General features: G+C 41.0%; 1 protein-coding gene across 1 annotated transcript in view; it reads right to left on the bottom strand.

Annotated features, from left to right (window-relative positions):
• Window positions 1–9,864: 9,864 nt before the first annotated feature.
• CSRP2 (cysteine and glycine rich protein 2) overlaps window positions 9,865–21,043 on the bottom strand; it is a 253,393-nt gene continuing 242,214 nt past the window's right edge. Inside the window, exon 6 of the mRNA XM_053716762.1 lies at window positions 9,865–10,167. Within this exon, the coding sequence (XP_053572737.1) occupies window positions 10,091–10,167 (77 nt within the window). The 3' untranslated portion in view covers window positions 9,865–10,090. The remainder of the gene's footprint in view (window positions 10,168–21,043) is intronic.

Here is a 21,043-nt window from a genome sequence, read left to right as displayed (position 1 = left end):
AGATAAACAAAATCTACGTATAAGCGTGGTGTATATAAACAAAATCTACATACAAGCGTGGTGTATAAAAATGTCTGACACGTTTCGTACATCTTCAGAGATCATTTCTCAGGCATGGCAAGTTGTATATAAAGGTTCTAGTAACCAATCACGTTGTTTCACTCAGTGTGATCACATTGAGATACCAGTTGTTTGCAGTGGAGGCTCCTCTATAGGAGCACTTGAGCACGTGAACCCCCTGGGCCTGGGCCTGACCCCTGATGAGCAAAAAAAAAAAAAAAAAAAGTGAGAAATAAAATAAATAAATATTTAAACTTTTTTGTTAATTAAATTAAAAAATACTCCTGAAATACTCCAGGCTCCACAGTAAAAACATTAAAATTGCCTTATTTAGGCTGAAAGTGGAATGGGCATTTGCCTAATACTTCTATCTATCGCACATGATGTGCAGTGCGATAGCTAGAAGAATAGGCAAAAGCTCTTCCCACTTTAAAGCTGCATTGACAGCAGCGCCACCTACAGGCCAGCCCATAGGTCTTCATAACCGCACAGCTCTTAGTGTGCGAGAGCCAGCTGTCACGTGACACTAGCACACTAAGAGCTGTGTGTGGAGGCAGTAGCGTCACTAGGGGTGTGTGGCCTGCACCGGGTGACACTGGTGGGTTTTCCCATTTGAGAAAGAAGCCAGTAAACATTCACTGTGCGGGCTTTTGCACTTGCAGACAATGCAGAGAGGAGTGGATGGAGCTGGAGCAGCTACTCGATACCGCTGCTGAACTTGAGGCACCATGTGAGAGGTATGCAGTGGCAGGCTGTTAGACCGGTAAGAAATAAGCAATGCTATGGCTCCTATGTTTAGGGATCCCAGACCCCCACAAATTAAAATATATGTCCTGGTTATATTTGATACAACACCTGACTGTTAGCACAGCACTTGCACATTTAATCAGCACATATAATTTCAATGTGTGGGGGTCTGGGATGAAGGATGAGCAGCGTTACGCTCTTTGTTTAAATGCTTTACATTTTTATGTGCCCCCTCCCCCCCCCCTTTGCTTCTGAAGGATGGAATTCATACTGAGGCATGGGGGTTGCAGCACATCTAGCTGCCGATGTTTACATTATAACTTATAGTGTAAACATCGGCAGCTAGATGTGTGCATCTATAACTCTCAAATGTTTTCTTGTGTGTTTAACATATCAGGCTTGCAGCTTTAAACATTTACAAATGGGCTTATCAAATAGAGCAGCAATGTATATGAGCTAACTGAACTAGGGACGCTGCATGTGTTGGATCCTTCCTGTTAGTCACTTCTTGATTGAGCAAGAGCAATTAATTAAACTGCCTAACAAGGAATGCAGACTAACAGTTCAGAGAGTAGCGCTTCTCAGAGACACAGACGAGTCATTAACTTGCAGGTTTATCTGCAGCCTCTCCTGAAAATCCAAAATACACAAGACAGAGCTAATCATAAATCACCTGAGCTATGCAGGCTGTGAAAGGGGAAAAGTGTTCCTTACTGGTAACACTGAAAGTGGCATGGACTGTTTAATTTAACTCTTAAGCTGCTGTACATGTAGTATAAAAAAAAAATTAGGCACAATTTACCCTTCCCTCTGCAGTTTCACACACTTAAACAGATTCTTGCAAAAAGTCTAATTGGATCTATAATTATTAAAATTGTGCATCTATATTTTCACTAATTGCCTACTAAAATTAATTTTGTTAAAAAAATCAATAAAAAAAATCAAAACTTGAAAAGAATATACAGTCTGTAAAATATATATATAAGTGCATTTCTAAAATATAAAAATGTGGATTTTAAGGTTTTGAATTAATTTTATCTGCCTTTAAGTTATTTATAATTTCTTCTATGTTCCATCCATCAACTTTTTGCTTGTGAATGCATACACCAATGAAATCCAGTGCCTATTTAATTTTATTTGGTTATTGCTGCTATAGAGAGTATAGCTAGATGTTACAATAATTGACAGCCAATTGCTTATAAATTTCTTAACATCAGCCTTAAACTACTAAGCCTGCATTGCTATCTTTTTTTTGTTGTAATTTAGGGTCAAGTGTCTGAGTATATATACCAAACACAATTTATTTTGTGTGATCATGCTATCTTAGAATGTAATTGCCCTGATATATATATATATATATATATGTGTGTGTATATATGTCTGTGTGTGTGTGTGTGTGTATGTAGATATGTATATGTGTGTGTATATATGTCTGTGTGTGTGTGTATGTAGATATGTATATGTGTGTGTATATATGTCTGTGTGTGTGTGTGTATGTATATATGCATATGTGTGTATATATGTCTGTGTGTGTATGTATATATGTACGTGTGTGTGTGTGTGTATATATATATATATATATATATATATATATATACTGTGTATGTGTGTATATATATATATATATATATATATATATATATACACACATTAAAATGGGCGGAGCCATCTGATGGGGCGGGGCTAGTGCTCCCCCATCTTCAAAAGTCACCAGCCGCCACTGGTTGTTTGATGCCTACTCTTCATAAATGATACATCGTAAATATAATATCCAGTGATCTCAATAAAGTTATTTATAAACACAATTTATGTTTATTGTCTACTAGAACTCACATTGAGGGGAACCTGAAATAATTCAAGTTGGAAATGGATTATTGACTATTACGTGAACTCAAACTAAAATTTATAATGATCATCTTTCCCTCTAATTGGTAATATATTACTTTGTCATGCAACTGATGATGAGGCAAGGTAACATTCATTACTATTTGTTAGATTCTCAAAACACATCTTAGTTCCTCTAAAAAGAATAGAGAAAAAAAAAATGAAAAAAACACAAAAAACATTTATGATATATATATATATATATATAAACTATTGGTATCATATTGCACCAATATATCACTGTTGTCTCAAGATAAAAAGCAAATGCATTATTTTAAAGAAAAACTTGGTAACAGAATTAGCTTTCTGGCCTCTCTACATAATTTAAAGGGATACTAAACCCCAAAAAATGGATTTCATGATTCAGATAGAGAATACAATTTTAAACAACATTCCAATTTACTTCTATTATATAATTTGCTTCATTCTTTATCCTTTGTTAAAGAAATAGCAATGCACATGGGTGAGCCAATCAGACGAGGCATCTATGTGCAGCAACCAATCAGCAGTTACTGAGCCTATCTAGATATGCTTTTCAGCAAAGTATATCAAGAGAATGAAGCAAATTAGACAAAAGAAGTAAATTAGAAAGCTGTTTAAAATGGCCTGCTCTTTCTAAATCATGAAAGAAAAAAACATAATTTATGCTTACCTGATAAATTCCTTTCTTCTGTTGTGTGATCAGTCCACGGGTCATCATTACTTCTGGGATATAACTCCTCCCCAACAGGAAATGCAAGAGGATTCACCCAGCAGAGCTGCACATAGCTCCTCCCCTCTACGTCAGTCCCAGTCATTCGACCAAGAATCAACGAGAAAGGAGTAACCAAGGGTGAAGTGGTGACTGGAGTATCATTTTAAAAGATATTTACCTGCCTTAAAAACAGGGCGGGCCGTGGACTGATCACACAACAGAAGAAAGGAATTTATCAGGTAAGCATAAATTATGTTTTCTTCTGTTATGTGTGATCAGTCCACGGGTCATCATTACTTCTGGGATACCAATACCAAAGCAAAAGTACACGGATGACGGGAGGGATAGGCAGGCTCATTATACAGAAGGAACCACTGCCTGAAGAACCTTTCTCCCAAAAATAGCCTCCGAAGAAGCAAAAGTGTCAAATTTGTAAAATTTGGAAAAAGTATGAAGCGAAGACCAAGTTGCAGCCTTGCAAATCTGTTCAACAGAGGCCTCATTCTTAAAGGCCCAAGTGGAAGCCACAGCTCTAGTGGAGTGAGCTGTAATTCTTTCAGGAGGCTGCTGTCCAGCAGTCTCATAGGCTAAACGTATTATGCTACGAAGCCAAAAAGAGAGAGAGGTAGCAGAAGCTTTTTGACCTCTCCTCTGTCCAGAATAAACGACAAACAGGGAAGAAGTTTGGCGAAAATCTTTAGTTGCCTGCAAGTAGAACTTGAGGGCACGAACTACATCCAGATTGTGTAGAAGACGTTCCTTCTTTGAAGAAGGATTTGGGCACAAGGATGGAACAACAATCTCTTGATTGATGTTCCTGTTAGTGACTACCTTAGGTAAGAACCCAGGTTTAGTACGCAGAACTACCTTGTCTGAGTGAAAAATCAGATAAGGAGAATCACAATGTAAGGCTGATAACTCAGAGACTCTTCGAGCCGAGGAAATAGCCATTAAAAACAGAACTTTCCAGGATAACAATTTTATATCAATGGAATGAAGGGGTTCAAACGGAACACCCTGTAAAACGTTAAGAACTAAGTTTAAACTCCATGGCGGAGCAACAGCTTTAAACACAGGCTTGATCCTAGCTAAAGCCTGACAAAAGGCCTGGACGTCTGGATTTTCTGACAGACGCCTGTGTAACAAGATGGACAGAGCTGAAATCTGTCCCTTTAATGAACTAGCTGATAAACCCTTTTCTAAACCTTCTTGTAGAAAAGACAATATCCTAGCGATCCTAACCTTACTCCAGGAGTAACCTTTGGATTCGCACCAGTATAGGTATTTACGCCATATTTTATGGTAAATCCTTCTGGTAACAGGCTTCCTAGCCTGTATCAGGGTATCAATAACCGACTCAGAAAACCCACGTTTTGATAAAATCAAGCGTTCAATTTCCAAGCAGTCAGCTTCAGAGAAGTTAGATTTTGATGTTTGAATGGACCCTGTATCAGAAGGTCCTGTCTTAGAGGTAGAGACCAAGGCGGACAGGATGACATGTCCACTAGATCTGCATACCAAGTCCTGCGTGGCCATGCAGGCGCTATTAGAATCACTGATGCTCTCTCCTGTTTGATTTTGGCAATCAATCGAGGAAGCAGCGGGAAGGGTGGAAACACATAAGCCATCCCGAAGTTCCAAGGTGCTGTCAAAGCATCTATCAGAACCGCTCCCGGATCCCTGGATCTGGACCCGTAGCGAGGAAGTTTGGCGTTCTGGCGAGACGCCATGAGATCTATCTCTGGTTTGCCCCAACGTCGAAGTATTTGGGCAAAGACCTCCGGATGAAGTTCCCACTCCCCCGGATGAAAAGTCTGGCGACTCAAGAAATCCGCCTCCCAGTTCTCCACTCCCGGGATGTGGATTGCTGACAGGTGGCAAGAGTGAGACTCTGCCCAGCGAATTATCCTTGATACTTCCATCATTGCTAGGGAGCTTCTTGTCCCTCCCTGATGGTTGATGTAAGCTACAGTCGTGATGTTGTCCGACTGAAACCTGATGAACCCCCGAGTTGTTAATTGGGGCCAAGCCAGAAGGGCATTGAGAACTGCTCTCAATTCCAGAATGTTTATTGGAAGGAGACTCTCCTCCTGATTCCATAGTCCCTGAGCCTTCAGAGAATTCCAGACAGCGCCCCAACCTAGTAGGCTGGCGTCTGTTGTTACAATTGTCCAGTCTGGCCTGCTGAATGGCATCCCCCTGGACAGGTGTGGCCGATAAAGCCACCATAGAAGAGAATTTCTGGTCTCTTGATTCAGATTCAGAGTAGGGGACAAATCTGAGTAATCCCCATTCCACTGACTTAGCATGCACAATTGCAGCGGTCTGAGGTGTAGGCGTGCAAAAGGTACTATGTCCATTGCCGCTACCATTAAGCCGATCACCTCCATGCATTGAGCTACTGACGGGTGTTGAATGGAATGAAGGACACGGCATGCATTTTGAAGCTTTGTTAACCTGTCTTCTGTCAGGTAAATCTTCATTTCTACAGAATCTATAAGAGTCCCCAAGAATGGAACTCTTGTGAGAGGAAAAAGAGAACTCTTCTTTTCGTTCACTTTCCATCCATGCGACCTTAGAAATGCCAGAACTAGCTCTGTATGAGACTTGGCAGTTTGAAAGCTTGAAGCTTGTATTAGAATGTCGTCTAGGTACGGAGCTACCGAAATCCCTCGCGGTCTTAGTACCGCCAGAAGGGCACCCAGAACCTTTGTGAAAATTCTTGGAGCCGTAGCCAATCCGAATGGAAGAGCTACAAACTGGTAGTGCCTGTCTAAGAAGGCAAACCTTAGATACCGGTGATGATCTTTGTGGATCGGTATGTGAAGGTAAGCATCTTTTAAATCCACTGTGGTCATGTACTGACCCTTTTGGATCATGGGTAAGATTGTCCGAATAGTTTCCATTTTGAACGATGGAACTCTTAGGAATTTGTTTAGAATCTTTAAATCTAAGATTGGCCTGAAAGTTCCCTCTTTTTTGGGAACCACAAACAGGTTTGAGTAGAACCCTTGTCCTTGTTCCGACCGCGGAACCGGATGGATCACACCCATTAATAACAGATCTTGTACACAGCGTAGAAACGCTTCTTTCTTTATCTGGTTTGTTGACAACCTTGACAGATGAAATCTCCCTCTTGGGGGAGATAATTTGAAGTCTAGAAGGTATCCCTGAGATATGATCTCTAGTGCCCAGGGATCCTGAACATCTCTTGCCCAGGCCTGGGCGAAGAGAGAAAGTCTGCCCCCCACTAGATCCGGTCCCGGATCGGGGGCTTTCGGTTCATGCTGTCTTTGGGGCAGCAGCAGGTTTCCTGGTCTGCTTGCTCTTGTTCCAGGACTGGTTAGGCTTCCAGCCTTGCCTGTAACGAGCAACAGCTCCTTCCTGTTTTGGTGCAGTGGAGGTTGATGCTGCTCCTGTTTTGAAATTCCGAAAGGGACGAAAATTAGAGTGTCTAGCCTTAGCTTTGGCTTTGTCTTGAGGTAGGGCGTGGCCCTTACCTCCTGTAATGTCAGCGATAATTTCTTTCAAACCGGGCCCAAATAAAGACTGCCCCTTGAAAGGTATATTAAGTAATTTGGACTTAGAAGTAACATCAGCTGACCAGGATTTTAGCCACAGCGCCCTACGTGCCTGTATGGCGAATCCTGAGTTCTTAGCCGTAAGCTTGGTTAAATGTACTACGGCCTCCGAAATGAATGAATTAGCTAGTTTAAGGACTCTAAGCCTGTCCGTAATGTCGTCTAGCGTAGATGAACTAAGGTTCTCTTCCAGAGACTCAATCCAAAATGCTGCCGCAGCCGTAATCGGCGCGATACATGCAAGAGGTTGCAATATAAAACCTTGTTGAACAAACATTTTCTTAAGGAAACCCTCTAATTTTTTATCCATTGGATCTGAAAAAGCACAGCTATCCTCCACCGGGATAGTGGTACGCTTAGCTAAAGTAGAAACTGCTCCCTCCACCTTAGGGACCGTTTGCCATAAGTCCCGAGTGGTGGCGTCTATTGGAAACATCTTTCTAAATATTGGAGGGGGTGAGAACGGCACACCGGGTCTATCCCACTCCTTAGTAACAATTTCAGTTAGTCTCTTAGGTATAGGAAAAACGTCAGTACTCGCCGGTACCGCAAAGTATTTATCCAACCTACACAGTTTCTCTGGTATTGCAACGGTGTTACAATCATTGAGAGCTGCTAAGACCTCCCCTAGTAATACACGGAGGTTCTCCAATTTAAATTTAAAATTTGAAATATCTGAATCCAATCTGTTTGGATCAGAACCGTCACCCACAGAATGAAGCTCTCCGTCCTCATGCTCTGCAAGCTGTGACGCAGTATCAGACATGGCCCTAGTATTGTCAGCACACTCTGTTCTCACCCCAGAGTGATCACGCTTGCCTCTTAGTTCTGGTAATTTAGACAAAACTTCAGTCATAACAGTAGCCATATCTTGTAATGTTATCTGTAATGGCCGCCCAGATGTACTAGGCGCCATAATATCACGCACCTCCCGGGCGGGAGATGCAGGTACTGCCGCGTGAGGCGAGTTAGTCGGCATAACTCTCCCCTCGCTGTTTGGTGAAATTTGTTCACATTGTACAGATTGACTTTTATTTAAAGTAGCATCAATACAGTTAGTACATAAATTTCTATTGGGCTCCACCTTGGCATTGGAACAAATGACACAGATATCTTCCTCTGAGTCAGACATGTTTAACACACTAGCAATAAACTTGCAACTTGGTTATAACCTTTTTTAGTAAAAACGTACTGTGCCTCAAAGAGGTACTAAACGATTAAATGATTAAATGACAGTTGAAATAATGAACTGAAAAACAGTTATAGCATCAAACTTTAAAACAACACAACTTTTAGCAAAGGTTTGTTCCCATTAGTAAAATAACAATAATTAAATTTGACATAAAAATTACAGAGCAACGTTTTTATTCACAGTCAATATAAAATTCTCACAGCTCTGCTGAGAGAATCTACCTCCCTCCAAAGAAGTTTGAAGACCCCTGAGATCTGTCAGAGATGAACCGGATCATGCAGGAAATATAAGAGTAACTGACTGGAATTTTTTGATGCGTAGCAAAGAGCGCCAAAAACGGCCCCTCCCCCTCACACACAGCAGTGAAGAGAAACGAAACTGTCACAATTAAAAGCAAACAACTGCCAAGTGGAAAATAATGCCCAAATATTTATTCACTCAGTACCTCAGCAATGTAAACGATTCTACATTCCAGCAAAAACGTTTAACATGATAAATACTTATTAAAAGGATTAGTGACTTTTAACAGAGTAGTTCCGGTGAAATACCATCCCCAGAATACTGAAGTGTATACATACATGTCATTATAACGGTATGGCAGGATTTTCTCATCAATTCCATTCAGAAAATAAAAACTGCTACATACCTCAATGCAGATTCATCTGCCCGCTGTCCCCTGATCTGAAGCTTTTACCTCCCTCAGATGGCCGAGAACAGCAATATGATCTTAACTACTCCGGTTAAAATCATAGTAAAAAACTCTGGCAGATTCTTCCTCAAACTCTGCCAGAGAAGTAATAACACGCTCCGGTGCTATTGTAAAATAACAAACTTTTGATTGAAGTCATAAAAACTAAGTATAATCACCATAGTCCTCTCACACATCCTATCTAGTCGTTGGGTGCAAGAGAATGACTGGGACTGACGTAGAGGGGAGGAGCTATGTGCAGCTCTGCTGGGTGAATCCTCTTGCATTTCCTGTTGGGGAGGAGTTATATCCCAGAAGTAATGATGACCCGTGGACTGATCACACATAACAGAAGAAAATTGGGTTTAATGTCCCTTTAACTGTGGGCTTTTCAATTCTGGGAATTGGTAGGTCAAACTTGAGACATGCCTAAGCCTGCTACACATGGCCTTAGAAGAGGTAATAAGATACCACAATTCAATACAAGTTTTGCCAATAAAATGATCTTGGCTTGCCACCTCGAGATTGGTTAATACAAACAAAGCAATGGTGGGAGATGTAAAACATTAGAAAAGAATTGCGGTAAATGTGATGTCGATGAATTCAGAATTTCCTCACACACGACAGGTAAGCAAATAGCATAGAAATTGAAATCTAATCTATACAGGAAGCATTAGATTTTCTTCAGAATAGGGCTAATTCCCTTTAAGATCAAGTTTAATCTTTCTAAGTAGTTTATCAGAGACGGATTTGTTTTTTTAAATGCACTTATTGTAAGCCTTACAAAATCATAATCACTTAATGTACTTAGTGGTTCAAAAATAGCCTTTTACCCATCACCCATAAATAGAGAATATACCACACACACACTAGTCTGTCTATCTCTAACAGTGATACAATTGCATTATTTAGAAAATCTCATTATTATTTATACAAACCTAATAGGCCTCAATGTTCAAACTATATTTTATTAAGTATTTCCAACATTAAAATAGAAAAAAAGAAAAATATAGGCAAATTTTACTGGGACACAACTGATTTTTTTTTATTCACAAATAGTAAGTAATACAAAGAGGTTGTCTGCAAATATATATCAGACAACTGGACACATAACAAGCATAGAGTAATCCATGGATATTCTACTGTATAGAAATGCTAGTGCAGGTTTCACAGTGATTAGTACAGAAGATCACTTTGTCTAGTTACACAAAAGGTAGAAGAGTAAAGAATACTCTGGGTTTTTCTCATTGTGCATGAACAAGTGCACCTGCTCCTTGGCCATAGCCAAATCCTTTGGGTCCAAAATTCTTCGCATAACAAGCTATAATAAAATAGAAAGGGAAAGGTTAGGTAAACGGAATAAACCCAATCTACATGCAAATATTTTTTTTGTATGGTTCCTTTATTTTTTGTTTCGAGATCCTTGAGAAAACTGTTGAAACAGGCGAAACACATGTCGGAACTCAAGGGGAATACATCACGCTTATCTGTGAGACTGTGACCCATTTAATGGTCCTGTTATAACTGGCACAGCCGTATTTGGTGCACACAATGACGGCTTAAGCATACAGTAGGGACTTTCAATATATAGGGGTCTATACAGTGTTTATAGTTAACCATTTTAGTTTGTATAAAAACAATTAAAAAGTATAATATTAAATACATTTTATACCTATATCTGGCTACATCTCCAAAGATTCCTGGAGTGGCTACATATGAGCCTTTACATCATATGGCACGTATGATTAATAGAGCATAATTATGCTCCAACATATGTGAATACAACATTAACGTGTTCCTTTGGATATTATCATTTCTCAGACAATATTGCACAATTATTGTTTTTTCAGTTTTTCTTTATGGAACTTCAAATCAGAAGACTTTTTAAAAAGACTTTCATGTGGATGATATTATTTTTACTTTTTCTTGTTTTAAAAAGGTAAATGAAAAAAACATTTTCTTTCATGATTTAGATAGAGAATACAGTTTTAAACCACTTTCTAATTAGCTTCATTCTCGTGGTATCATTTTCTGAAGAAACAGCAATACATATGGGTGTGCTAATAATGAGGTATAAAACAGCAGCTCCTGAGCCTACTTAGCTATGCTACAAAATGATACCAGGAAAACGTATCCAATTATATAATAGAAGTAAACTGGAATGTTGTCTAAAAATGCATGCTCTCTAAATCATTAAAGAAAAAATGACTGATTATCATTAAAAGGACAATATACACTAATTTTCATATAACTGCATGTAATAGACATGACTATAGAGAAGAATATGCACAGATACTGATTACTACTTAGAAGTTCTCAGTTTAGCACTGTTGATGAGGTAGTCTTGGACACCCACTGAAAGGGGCTGAGTAAACAAAAAGAGCAAACACTCCCCACCTCCCCCCTACCCTGCATATGAAAAGACAGATAACAAACAGGACCCAGCAGGAGTCTGTAAACGTTTGTATACATCCAACACTGTGGGGCTTGGTTAGGAGTCTCAAAATCAGCAAAACTACATTTTTCTAAAAACACACCCCGATGGATGGGCTATATAAATGCATCATCTACAAAATATTTATGCAAAGAAAAATCTAGTGTACAATGTCCCTTTAAGGTACAAACAGTACTCCTAGTTACAATGACAAGTTATACAAGAGTATGTTATATACATTGCACACACGTCTTTAACAAACACAGTTACAGTGGTTTTCCACAAAAGGTAAGCATAGCTCTGCCCTTCAGCACAATCAGTATTTTTATACAAAGTGAGCTACAGTTGTAAAGGCTCTCACAAGCTTGCAATCTAAAGGAGAAAACACTGACATAGAATGTCTTTGTGGTGTGCAGATTTGAGGATATATAAAAGCTGAAACAGAGCAGTCTTGTGTGAGAAAACAGTGGTGTCAGTAGTGATGTGATAATTGAACCTCATATTAATTAAAGGAGAGGTTGTATGCATGAGTAAACGATAGGGTGAGGGGTGGAGAAGAGGGTTTGGTGGGAAGTTCTTGGAGTTTGCTTGGGAGTGAGATCTGTTGTGAGACGAGAATGAATATTTGTAAGAAAATGCAGATTTTTATAGTGAGGAGGTGTAAGAGCAGACTGAGGGGGAGGTAACTGATAAGGCAGAGTGAGAGACAGAGAACATTTTAAAAAGAGCCAACAAATGTGGAAAATATTTTCACATATTCCTGGATTGAAAAGAAAGTCAGTGATGTTACCTTGCTGGGATTTTAAAAGCCTTTCTGTGTGCTATTTGCCCAGAGGGGAAAAGTTACTAGTCCACTCAATATTAAAGATAGGAAAAGGTTACATTTCTAAGTTGTCCAGGACTAATGGACCACTGAAAATTTCAAGATATATAAAAAACATAAAAATTATGCTTACCAGATAATGTCCTTTCCTTCTGTACAGGGAGAGTTCACAGCTGCATTCCTTACTTGTGGGAAATACTGAACCTGGGCATCAGGAGGAGGCAAAGACATCCCAGCCAAAGGCTTAAATACCTCCCCCAGTCATTATGCGAGGGAACAAGGAGCAGTAGGAGAAATATCAGGGTGAAAAAGAGGTGCCAGAAGAACAATTTAAAATTTAACCCCTTAAGGACAAAGCCATTTTTCAGTTTCTTTCCCTTAAAGGGACATTAAACACTAAATACATGCTAGATAGAATGATGCATTCAAAGAAAACATTAGTCCATGACTAACATGTAGATGTATTTTTTAAAGTTTCATTAGTTGTTTAAAAAGTGACAAAATAAGTGTAAAGTTTTAGTGTCTATAAAACACTGGGAGCTGCCATGTTGTAACTTGTGTTACCTTCTCTGCTGTGGCCAATTAGGATCAGTTATAAATAAGTTACTAGAGTGTGCAGCCAATGGTTGTGCTGGATTTAACAGTGTTCTGCACTTCCATTTCTAACAGGAACTGAAAAGCTCACAATTTCAGAATGGAATTACAGACAAAGAGGACAAAATAAATAATGAAACTATATTGAAGTTGTTTTATATATACAATTTATCATTTTATATTACCATCTCAAAGTTTTTAATGTCCCTTTAAGGACCAGGGCTATTTTTACATTTTGTGTTTAGCTGTAATTTTCCTCTTACTCGTTTACTGTACCCACACATATTATATACCGTTTTTCTCGCGATTAAATGGACTTTCTAAAGATACCATTATTTTCATCATATCTTATCATTTACTATAATTTTTTTTTATAAAATATGAGGAAAAAAAATGGAAAAAACACACTTTTTCTAACTTTGACCCCCAAAATCTGTTACACATCTACAACCACCAAAAACACCCATGCTAAATAGTTTCTAAATTTTGTCCTGAGTTTAGAAATACCCAATGTTTACATGATCTTTGTTTTTTTTTTTGCAAGTTATAGGGAAATAAATACAAGTAGCACTTTGATATTTCAAAACCACTTTTTTTCAAAAACAGAATTTATGTTTACCTGATAAATTACTTTCTCCAACGGTGTGTCCGGTCCACGGCGTCATCCTTACTTGTGGGATATTCTCTTCCCCAACAGGAAATGGCAAAGAGCCCAGCAAAGCTGGTCACATGATCCCTCCTAGGCTCCGCCTACCCCAGTCATTCGACCGACGTTAAGGAGGAATATTTGCATAGGAGAAACCATATGGTACCGTGGTGACTGTAGTTAAAGAAAATAAATTATCAGACCTGATTAAAAAACCAGGGCGGGCCGTGGACCGGACACACCGTTGGAGAAAGTAATTTATCAGGTAAACATAAATTCTGTTTTCTCCAACATAGGTGTGTCCGGTCCACGGCGTCATCCTTACTTGTGGGAACCAATACCAAAGCTTTAGGACACGGATGAAGGGAGGGAGCAAATCAGGTCACCTAAATGGAAGGCACCACGGCTTGCAAAACCTTTCTCCCAAAAATAGCCTCAGAAGAAGCAAAAGTATCAAACTTGTAAAATTTGGTAAAAGTGTGCAGTGAAGACCAAGTCGCTGCCCTACATATCTGATCAACAGAAGCCTCGTTCTTGAAGGCCCATGTGGAAGCCACAGCCCTAGTGGAATGAGCTGTGATTCTTTCGGGAGGCTGCCGTCCGGCAGTCTCGTAAGCCAATCTGATGATGCTTTTAATCCAAAAAGAGAGAGAGGTAGAAGTTGCTTTTTGACCTCTCCTTTTACCGGAATAAACAACAAACAAGGAAGATGTTTGTCTAAAATCCTTTGTAGCATCTAAATAGAATTTTAGAGCGCGAACAACATCCAAATTGTGCAACAAACGTTCCTTCTTTGAAACTGGTTTCGGACACAGAGAAGGTACGATAATCTCCTGGTTAATGTTTTTGTTAGAAACAACTTTTGGAAGAAAACCAGGTTTAGTACGTAAAACCACCTTATCTGCATGGAACACCAGATAAGGAGGAGAACACTGCAGAGCAGATAATTCTGAAACTCTTCTGGCAGAAGAAATTGCAACTAAAAACAAAACTTTCCAAGATAATAATTTAATATCAACGGAATGCAAGGGTTCAAACGGAACCCCCTGAAGAACTGAAAGAACTAAATTGAGACTCCAAGGAGGAGTCAAAGGTTTGTAAACAGGCTTAATTCTAACCAGAGCCTGAACAAAAGCTTGAACATCTGGCACAGCAGCCAGTTTTTTGTGAAGTAACACCGACAAGGCAGAAATCTGTCCCTTCAGGGAACTTGCAGATAATCCTTTTTCCAATCCTTCTTGAAGGAAGGATAGGATCCTAGGAATCTTAACCTTGTCCCAAGGGAAACCTTTAGATTCACACCAACAGATATATTTTTTCCAAATCTTGTGGTAAATCTTTCTAGTTACAGGCTTTCTGGCCTGAACAAGAGTATCGATAACAGAATCTGAGAACCCTCGCTTCGATAAAATCAAGCGTTCAATCTCCAAGCAGTCAGCTGGAGTGAAACCAGATTCGGATGTTCGAACGGACCCTGAACAAGAAGGTCTCGTCTCAAAGGTAGCTTCCAAGGTGGAGCCGATGACATATTCACCAGATCTGCATACCAAGTCCTGCGTGGCCACGCAGGAGCTATCAAGATCACCGACGCCCTCTCCTGATTGATCCTGGCTACCAGCCTGGGGATGAGAGGAAAGGGCGGGAACACATAAGCTAGTTTGAAGGTCCAAGGTGCTACTAGTGCATCCACTAGAGCCGCCTTGGGATCCCTGGATCTGGACCCGTAGCAAGGAACTTTGAAGTTCTGACGAGAGGCCATCAGATCCATGTCTGGAATGCCCCACAGCTGAGTGACTTGGGCAAAGATTTCCGGATGGAGTTCCCACTCCCCCGGATGCAATGTCTGACGACTCAGAAAATCCGCTTCCCAATTTTCCACTCCTGGGATGTGGATAGCAGACAGGTGGCAGGAGTGAGACTCCGCCCATAGAATGATTTTGGTCACTTCTTCCATCGCTAGGGAACTCCTTGTTCCCCCCTGATGGTTGATGTACGCAACAGTTGTCATGTTGTCTGATTGAAACCGTATGAACGTGGCCCTCGCTAGCTGAGGCCAAGCCTTGAGAGCATTGAATATCGCTCTCAGTTCCAGAATATTTATCGGTAGAAGAGATTCTTCCCGAGACCAAAGACCCTGAGCTTTCAGGGATCCCCAGACCGCGCCCCAGCCCATCAGACTGGCGTCGGTCGTGACAATGACCCACTCTGGTCTGCGGAATGTCATCCCTTGTGACAGGTTGTCCAGGGACAGCCACCAACGGAGTGAGTCTCTGGTCCTCTGATTTACTTGTATCTTCGGAGACAAGTCTGTATAGTCCCCATTCCACTGACTGAGCATGCACAGTTGTAATGGTCTTAGATGAATGCGCGCAAAAGGAACTATGTCCATTGCCGCTACCATCAACCCGATCACTTCCATGCACTGAGCTATGGAAGGAAGAGGAACGGAATGAAGTATCCGACAAGAGTCTAGAAGTTTTGTTTTTCTGGCCTCTGTTAGAAAAATCCTCATTTCTAAGGAGTCTATAATTGTTCCCAAGAAGGGAACCCTTGTTGACGGGGATAGAGAACTCTTTTCCACGTTCACTTTCCATCCGTGAGATCTGAGAAAGGCCAGGACGATGTCCGTGTGAGCCTTTGCTTGAGGAAGGGACGACGCTTGAATCAAAATGTCGTCCAAGTAAGGTACTACAGCAATGCCCCTTGGTCTTAGCACAGCTAGAAGGGACCCTAGTACCTTTGTGAAAATCCTTGGAGCAGTGGCTAATCCGAAAGGAAGCGCCACGAACTGGTAATGTTTGTCCAGGAATGCGAACCTTAGGAACCGATGATGTTCCTTGTGGATAGGAATATGTAGATACGCATCCTTTAAATCCACCGTGGTCATGAATTGACCTTCCTGGATGGAAGGAAGAATAGTTCGAATGGTTTCCATCTTGAACGATGGAACCTTGAGAAACTTGTTTAAGATCTTGAGATCTAAGATTGGTCTGAACGTTCCCTCTTTTTTGGGAACTATGAACAGATTGGAGTAGAACCCCATCCCTTGTTCTCTTAATGGAACAGGATGAATCACTCCCATTTTTAACAGGTCTTCTACACAATGAAAGAATGCCTGTCTTTTTATGTGGTCTGAAGACAACTGAGACCTGTGGAACCTCCCCCTTGGGGGAAGTCCCTTGAATTCCAGAAGATAACCTTGGGAGACTATTTCTAGCGCCCAAGGATCCAGAACATCTCTTGCCCAAGCCTGAGCGAAGAGAGAGAGTCTGCCCCCCACCAGATCCGGTCCCGGATCGGGGGCCAACATTTCATGCAGTCTTGGTAGCAGTGGCAGGTTTCTTGGCCTGCTTTCCTTTGTTCCAGCCTTGCATTGGTCTCCAAGCTGGCTTGGCTTGAGAAGTATTACCCTCTTGCTTAGAGGACGTAGCACCTTGGGCTGGTCCGTTTCTACGAAAGGGACGAAAATTAGGTTTATTTTTTGCCTTGAAAGGCCGATCCTGAGGAAGGGCGTGGCCCTTACCCCCAGTGATATCAGAGATAATCTCTTTCAAGTCAAGGCAAAACAGCGTTTTCCCCTTGAAAGGAATGTTAAGTAGCTTGTTCTTGGAAGACGCATCAGCCGACCAAGATTTCAACCAAAGCGCTCTGCGCGCCACAATAGCAAACCCAGAATTCTTAGCCGCTAACCTAGCCAATTGCAAAGTGGCGTCGAGGGTGAAAGAATTAGTCAATTTGAGAGCATTGATTCTGTCCATAATCTCCTCATAAGGAGGAGAATCACTATCGACCGCCTTTATCAGCTCATCGAACCAGAAACATGCGGCTGTAGCGACAGGGACAATGCATGAAATTGGTTGTAGAAGGTAACCCTGCTGAACAAACATCTTTTTAAGCAAACCTTCTAATTTTTTATCCATAGGATCTTTGAAAGCACAACTATCCTCTATGGGTATAGTGGTGCGTTTGTTTAAAGTGGAAACCGCTCCCTCGACCTTGGGGACTGTCTGCCATAAGTCCTTTCTGGGGTCGACCATAGGAAACAATTTTTTAAATATGGGGGGAGGGACGAAAGGAATACCTGGCCTCTCCCATTCTTTATTAACAATGTCCGCCACCCGCTTGGGTATAGGAAAAGCTTCTGGGAGCCCCGGCACCTCTAGGAACTTGTCCATTTTACATAGTTTCTCTGGGATGACCAACTTGTCACAATCATCCAGAGTGGATAATACCTCCTTAAGCAGAATGCGGAGATGTTCCAACTTAAATTTAAATGCAATCACATCAGGTTCGGCCTGTTGAGAAATGTTCCCTGAATCAGTAATTTCTCCCTCAGACAAAACCTCCCTGGCCCCATCAGACTGGGTTAGGGGCCCTTCAGAGATATTAATATCAGCGTCGTCATGCTCTTCAGTATCTAAAACAGAGCAGCCGCGCTTACGCTGACAAGTGTTTATTTTGGCTAAAATGTTTTTGACAGAATTATCCATTACAGCCGTTAATTGTTGCATAGTAAGGAGTATTGGCGCGCTAGATGTACTAGGGGCCTCCTGAGTGGGCAAGACTCGTGTAGACGAAGGAGGGAATGATGCAGTACCATGCTTACTCCCCTCACTTGAGGAATCATCTTGGGCATCATTGTCATTATCACATAAATCACATTTATTTAAATGAATAGGAATTCTGGCTTCCCCACATTCAGAACACAGTCTATCAGGTAGTTCAGACATGTTAAACAGGCATAAACTTGATAACAAAGTACAAAAACGTTTTAAAATAAAACCGTTACTGTCACTTTAAATTTTAAACTGAACACACTTTATTACTGCAATTGCGAAAAAACATGAAGGAATTGTTCAAAATTTATCAAATTTTCACCACAGTGTCTTAAAGCCTTAAAAGTATTGCACACCAAATTTGGAAGCTTTAACCCTTAAAATAACGGAACCGGAGCCGTTTTAAACTTTAACCCCTTTACAGTCCCTGGTATCTGCTTTGCTGAGACCCAACCAAGCCCAAAGGGGAATACGATACCAAATGACGCCTTCAGAAAGTCTTTTCTAAGTATCAGAGCTCCTCTCACATGCGACTGCATGCCATGCCTCTCAAAAACAAGTGCGCCACACCGGCGCGAAAATGAGGCTCTGCTTATGCTTTGGGAAAGCCCCTAAGGAATAAGGTGTCTAATACAGTGCCTGCCGATATTATTATATCAAAATACCCAGATAAAATGATTCCTCAAGGCTAAATATGTGTTAATAATGAATCGATTTAGCCCAGAAAAAGTCTACAGTCTTAATAAGCCCTTGTGAAGCCCTTATTTACGATCGTAATAAACATGGCTTACCGGATCCCATAGGGAAAATGACAGCTTCCAGCATTACATCGTCTTGTTAGAATGTGTCATACCTCAAGCAGCAAGAGACTGCACACTGTTCCCCCAACTGAAGTTAATTGCTCTCAACAGTCCTGTGTGGAACAGCCATGGATTTTAGTTACGGTTGCTAAAATCATTTTCCTCATACAAACAGAAATCTTCATCTCTTTTCTGTTTCTGAGTAAATAGTACATACCAGCACTATTTCAAAATAACAAACTCTTGATTGAATAATAAAAACTACAGTTAAACACTAAAAAACTCTAAGCCATCTCCGTGGAGATGTTGCCTGTACAACGGCAAAGAGAATGACTGGGGTAGGCGGAGCCTAGGAGGGATCATGTGACCAGCTTTGCTGGGCTCTTTGCCATTTCCTGTTGGGGAAGAGAATATCCCACAAGTAAGGATGACGCCGTGGACCGGACACACCTATGTTGGAGAAATTAGCGCTAGTTACTTTGGGACACTGATATCTTTCAGGAATCCCTGAATATCCCTTGACATGTATATATTTTTTTTAGAAGATATACCAAAGTATTGATCTAGGCCCATTTTGGTATATTTCGTGCCACCATTTCACCGCCAAATGAGATCAAATAAAAAAAAATTGTTCACTTTTTCACAAACTTTAGGTTTCTCACTGAAATTATTGTATTGTAAACGCTTCTCTGGGATCCCCTTTGTTCAGAAATAGCAAACATATATGGCTTTGGCGTTGCTTTTTGGTAATTAGAAGGCCGCTAAATGCCACTGCGCACCACACGTGTATTATGCCCAGCAGTGAAGGGGTTAATTAGGGAGCATGTAGGGAGCTTCTAGGGTTAATTTAGCTTTAGTGTAGTAGACAACCCCAAGTATTGATCTAGGCCCATCTTGGTATATTTCATGCCACCATTTCACCGCCAAATGCGATGGAAATGGAAAAAAACGTAATTTTTTTCACAATTTTAGGTTTCTCACTGAAATTATTTACAAACCGCTTGTGCAATTATGGCACAAATGGTTGTAAAAGCTTCTCCGGGATCCCCTTTGTTCAGAAATAGCAGACATATATGGCTTTGGCGTTGTTTCTTGGTAATTAGAAGGCCGCTAAAGGCAGTTGCGCACCACACGTGTATTATGCCCAGCAGTTAAGGGGTTAATTATGGAGCTTGTAGGGTTAATTTTAGCTTTAGTGTAGTGTAGTAGACAACCCAAAGTATTGATCTAGGCCCATTTCATGTCACCATTTCCCCGCCAAATGCGATCAAATAAAAACAAAACGTTCACTTTTTCACAATTTTTTTCACAAACTTTAGGTTTCTCACTGAAATTATGGCACAAATGGTTGTAAATGCTTCTATGGGATCCCCTTTGCTCAGAAAAAGCAGACATATATGGCTTTGGCGTTGCTTTTTGGTAATTAGAAGGCCGCTAAATACCGCTGCGCATCACACATGAATTATGTCTAGCAGTGAAGGGGTTAATTAGGTAGCTTGCAGGGTTAATTTTAGCTTTAATGTATGTCCCTGCCATCTTAAGTACTGGCAGAAAGTCTGCCAGTACTAAAATAAAAGGTATTTAATTTTTTTTATTTTTTTAAGCATATTTACATATGCTGATATGTAGGATCCCCCCCTTAGCCCCCAACCTCCCTGATCCCCCAAAAACAGCTCTCTAACCCTCCCCCTCTACCTTACTGGTAGCCATCTTGGGTACTGGCAGCTGTCTGCCAGTACCCAGTTTACTAAAAAAAAACCAGCTTTTTTATATTTTATTAATTTTTTCTGTAGTGTAGCTTCCCCCCAGCCAAAGAGAAATCCCCCACCCCTCCCAGATCCCTTAGATGTATTTTTTAAATTGATTTTTTGCCCACTCTATCCCACTTTTTTAAAAATTTTCTGTAGTGTAGCCGTTCCCACCTGCTTCCACCCCGTGCACGCGACCGACTCCGCCCTCCCGTGCATGCGTGCCTCCGACGATTACACCCACGATCCCGCCCCTCTCGACGTCATATGGCCCATCGATGGCCGCCCACCCACCAACGATACCGGCCATCGATGTCCGGTGCAGAGAGGGCCACAGAGTGGCTCTCTCTGCATCGGATGGCCAAAGGGTGTTATTGCAGGATGACTCGATATCGAGGCATCAATGCAATAACCGGAAAGAGGCTGGAAGCGAGCAGGATTGCTTCCAGCCGCTTTAAACCCCTAATGTCGTACAGGGTACGTTGCTGGTCTTTAAAGACCAGGTTGTGTGCGATGTACCCTGTACAACATGCGTCGTTAAGGGCCGCCCATCAGAGAACACGGGCGGGAGCTGTGGACTCTCCCTGTACAGAAGG

Source organism: Bombina bombina, chromosome 6 (assembly GCF_027579735.1).
Source record: "Bombina bombina isolate aBomBom1 chromosome 6, aBomBom1.pri, whole genome shotgun sequence".
Classification (NCBI taxonomy): Eukaryota; Metazoa; Chordata; class Amphibia; order Anura; family Bombinatoridae; genus Bombina; species Bombina bombina.
This window is presented reverse-complemented; position numbering and strand designations above follow the sequence as displayed.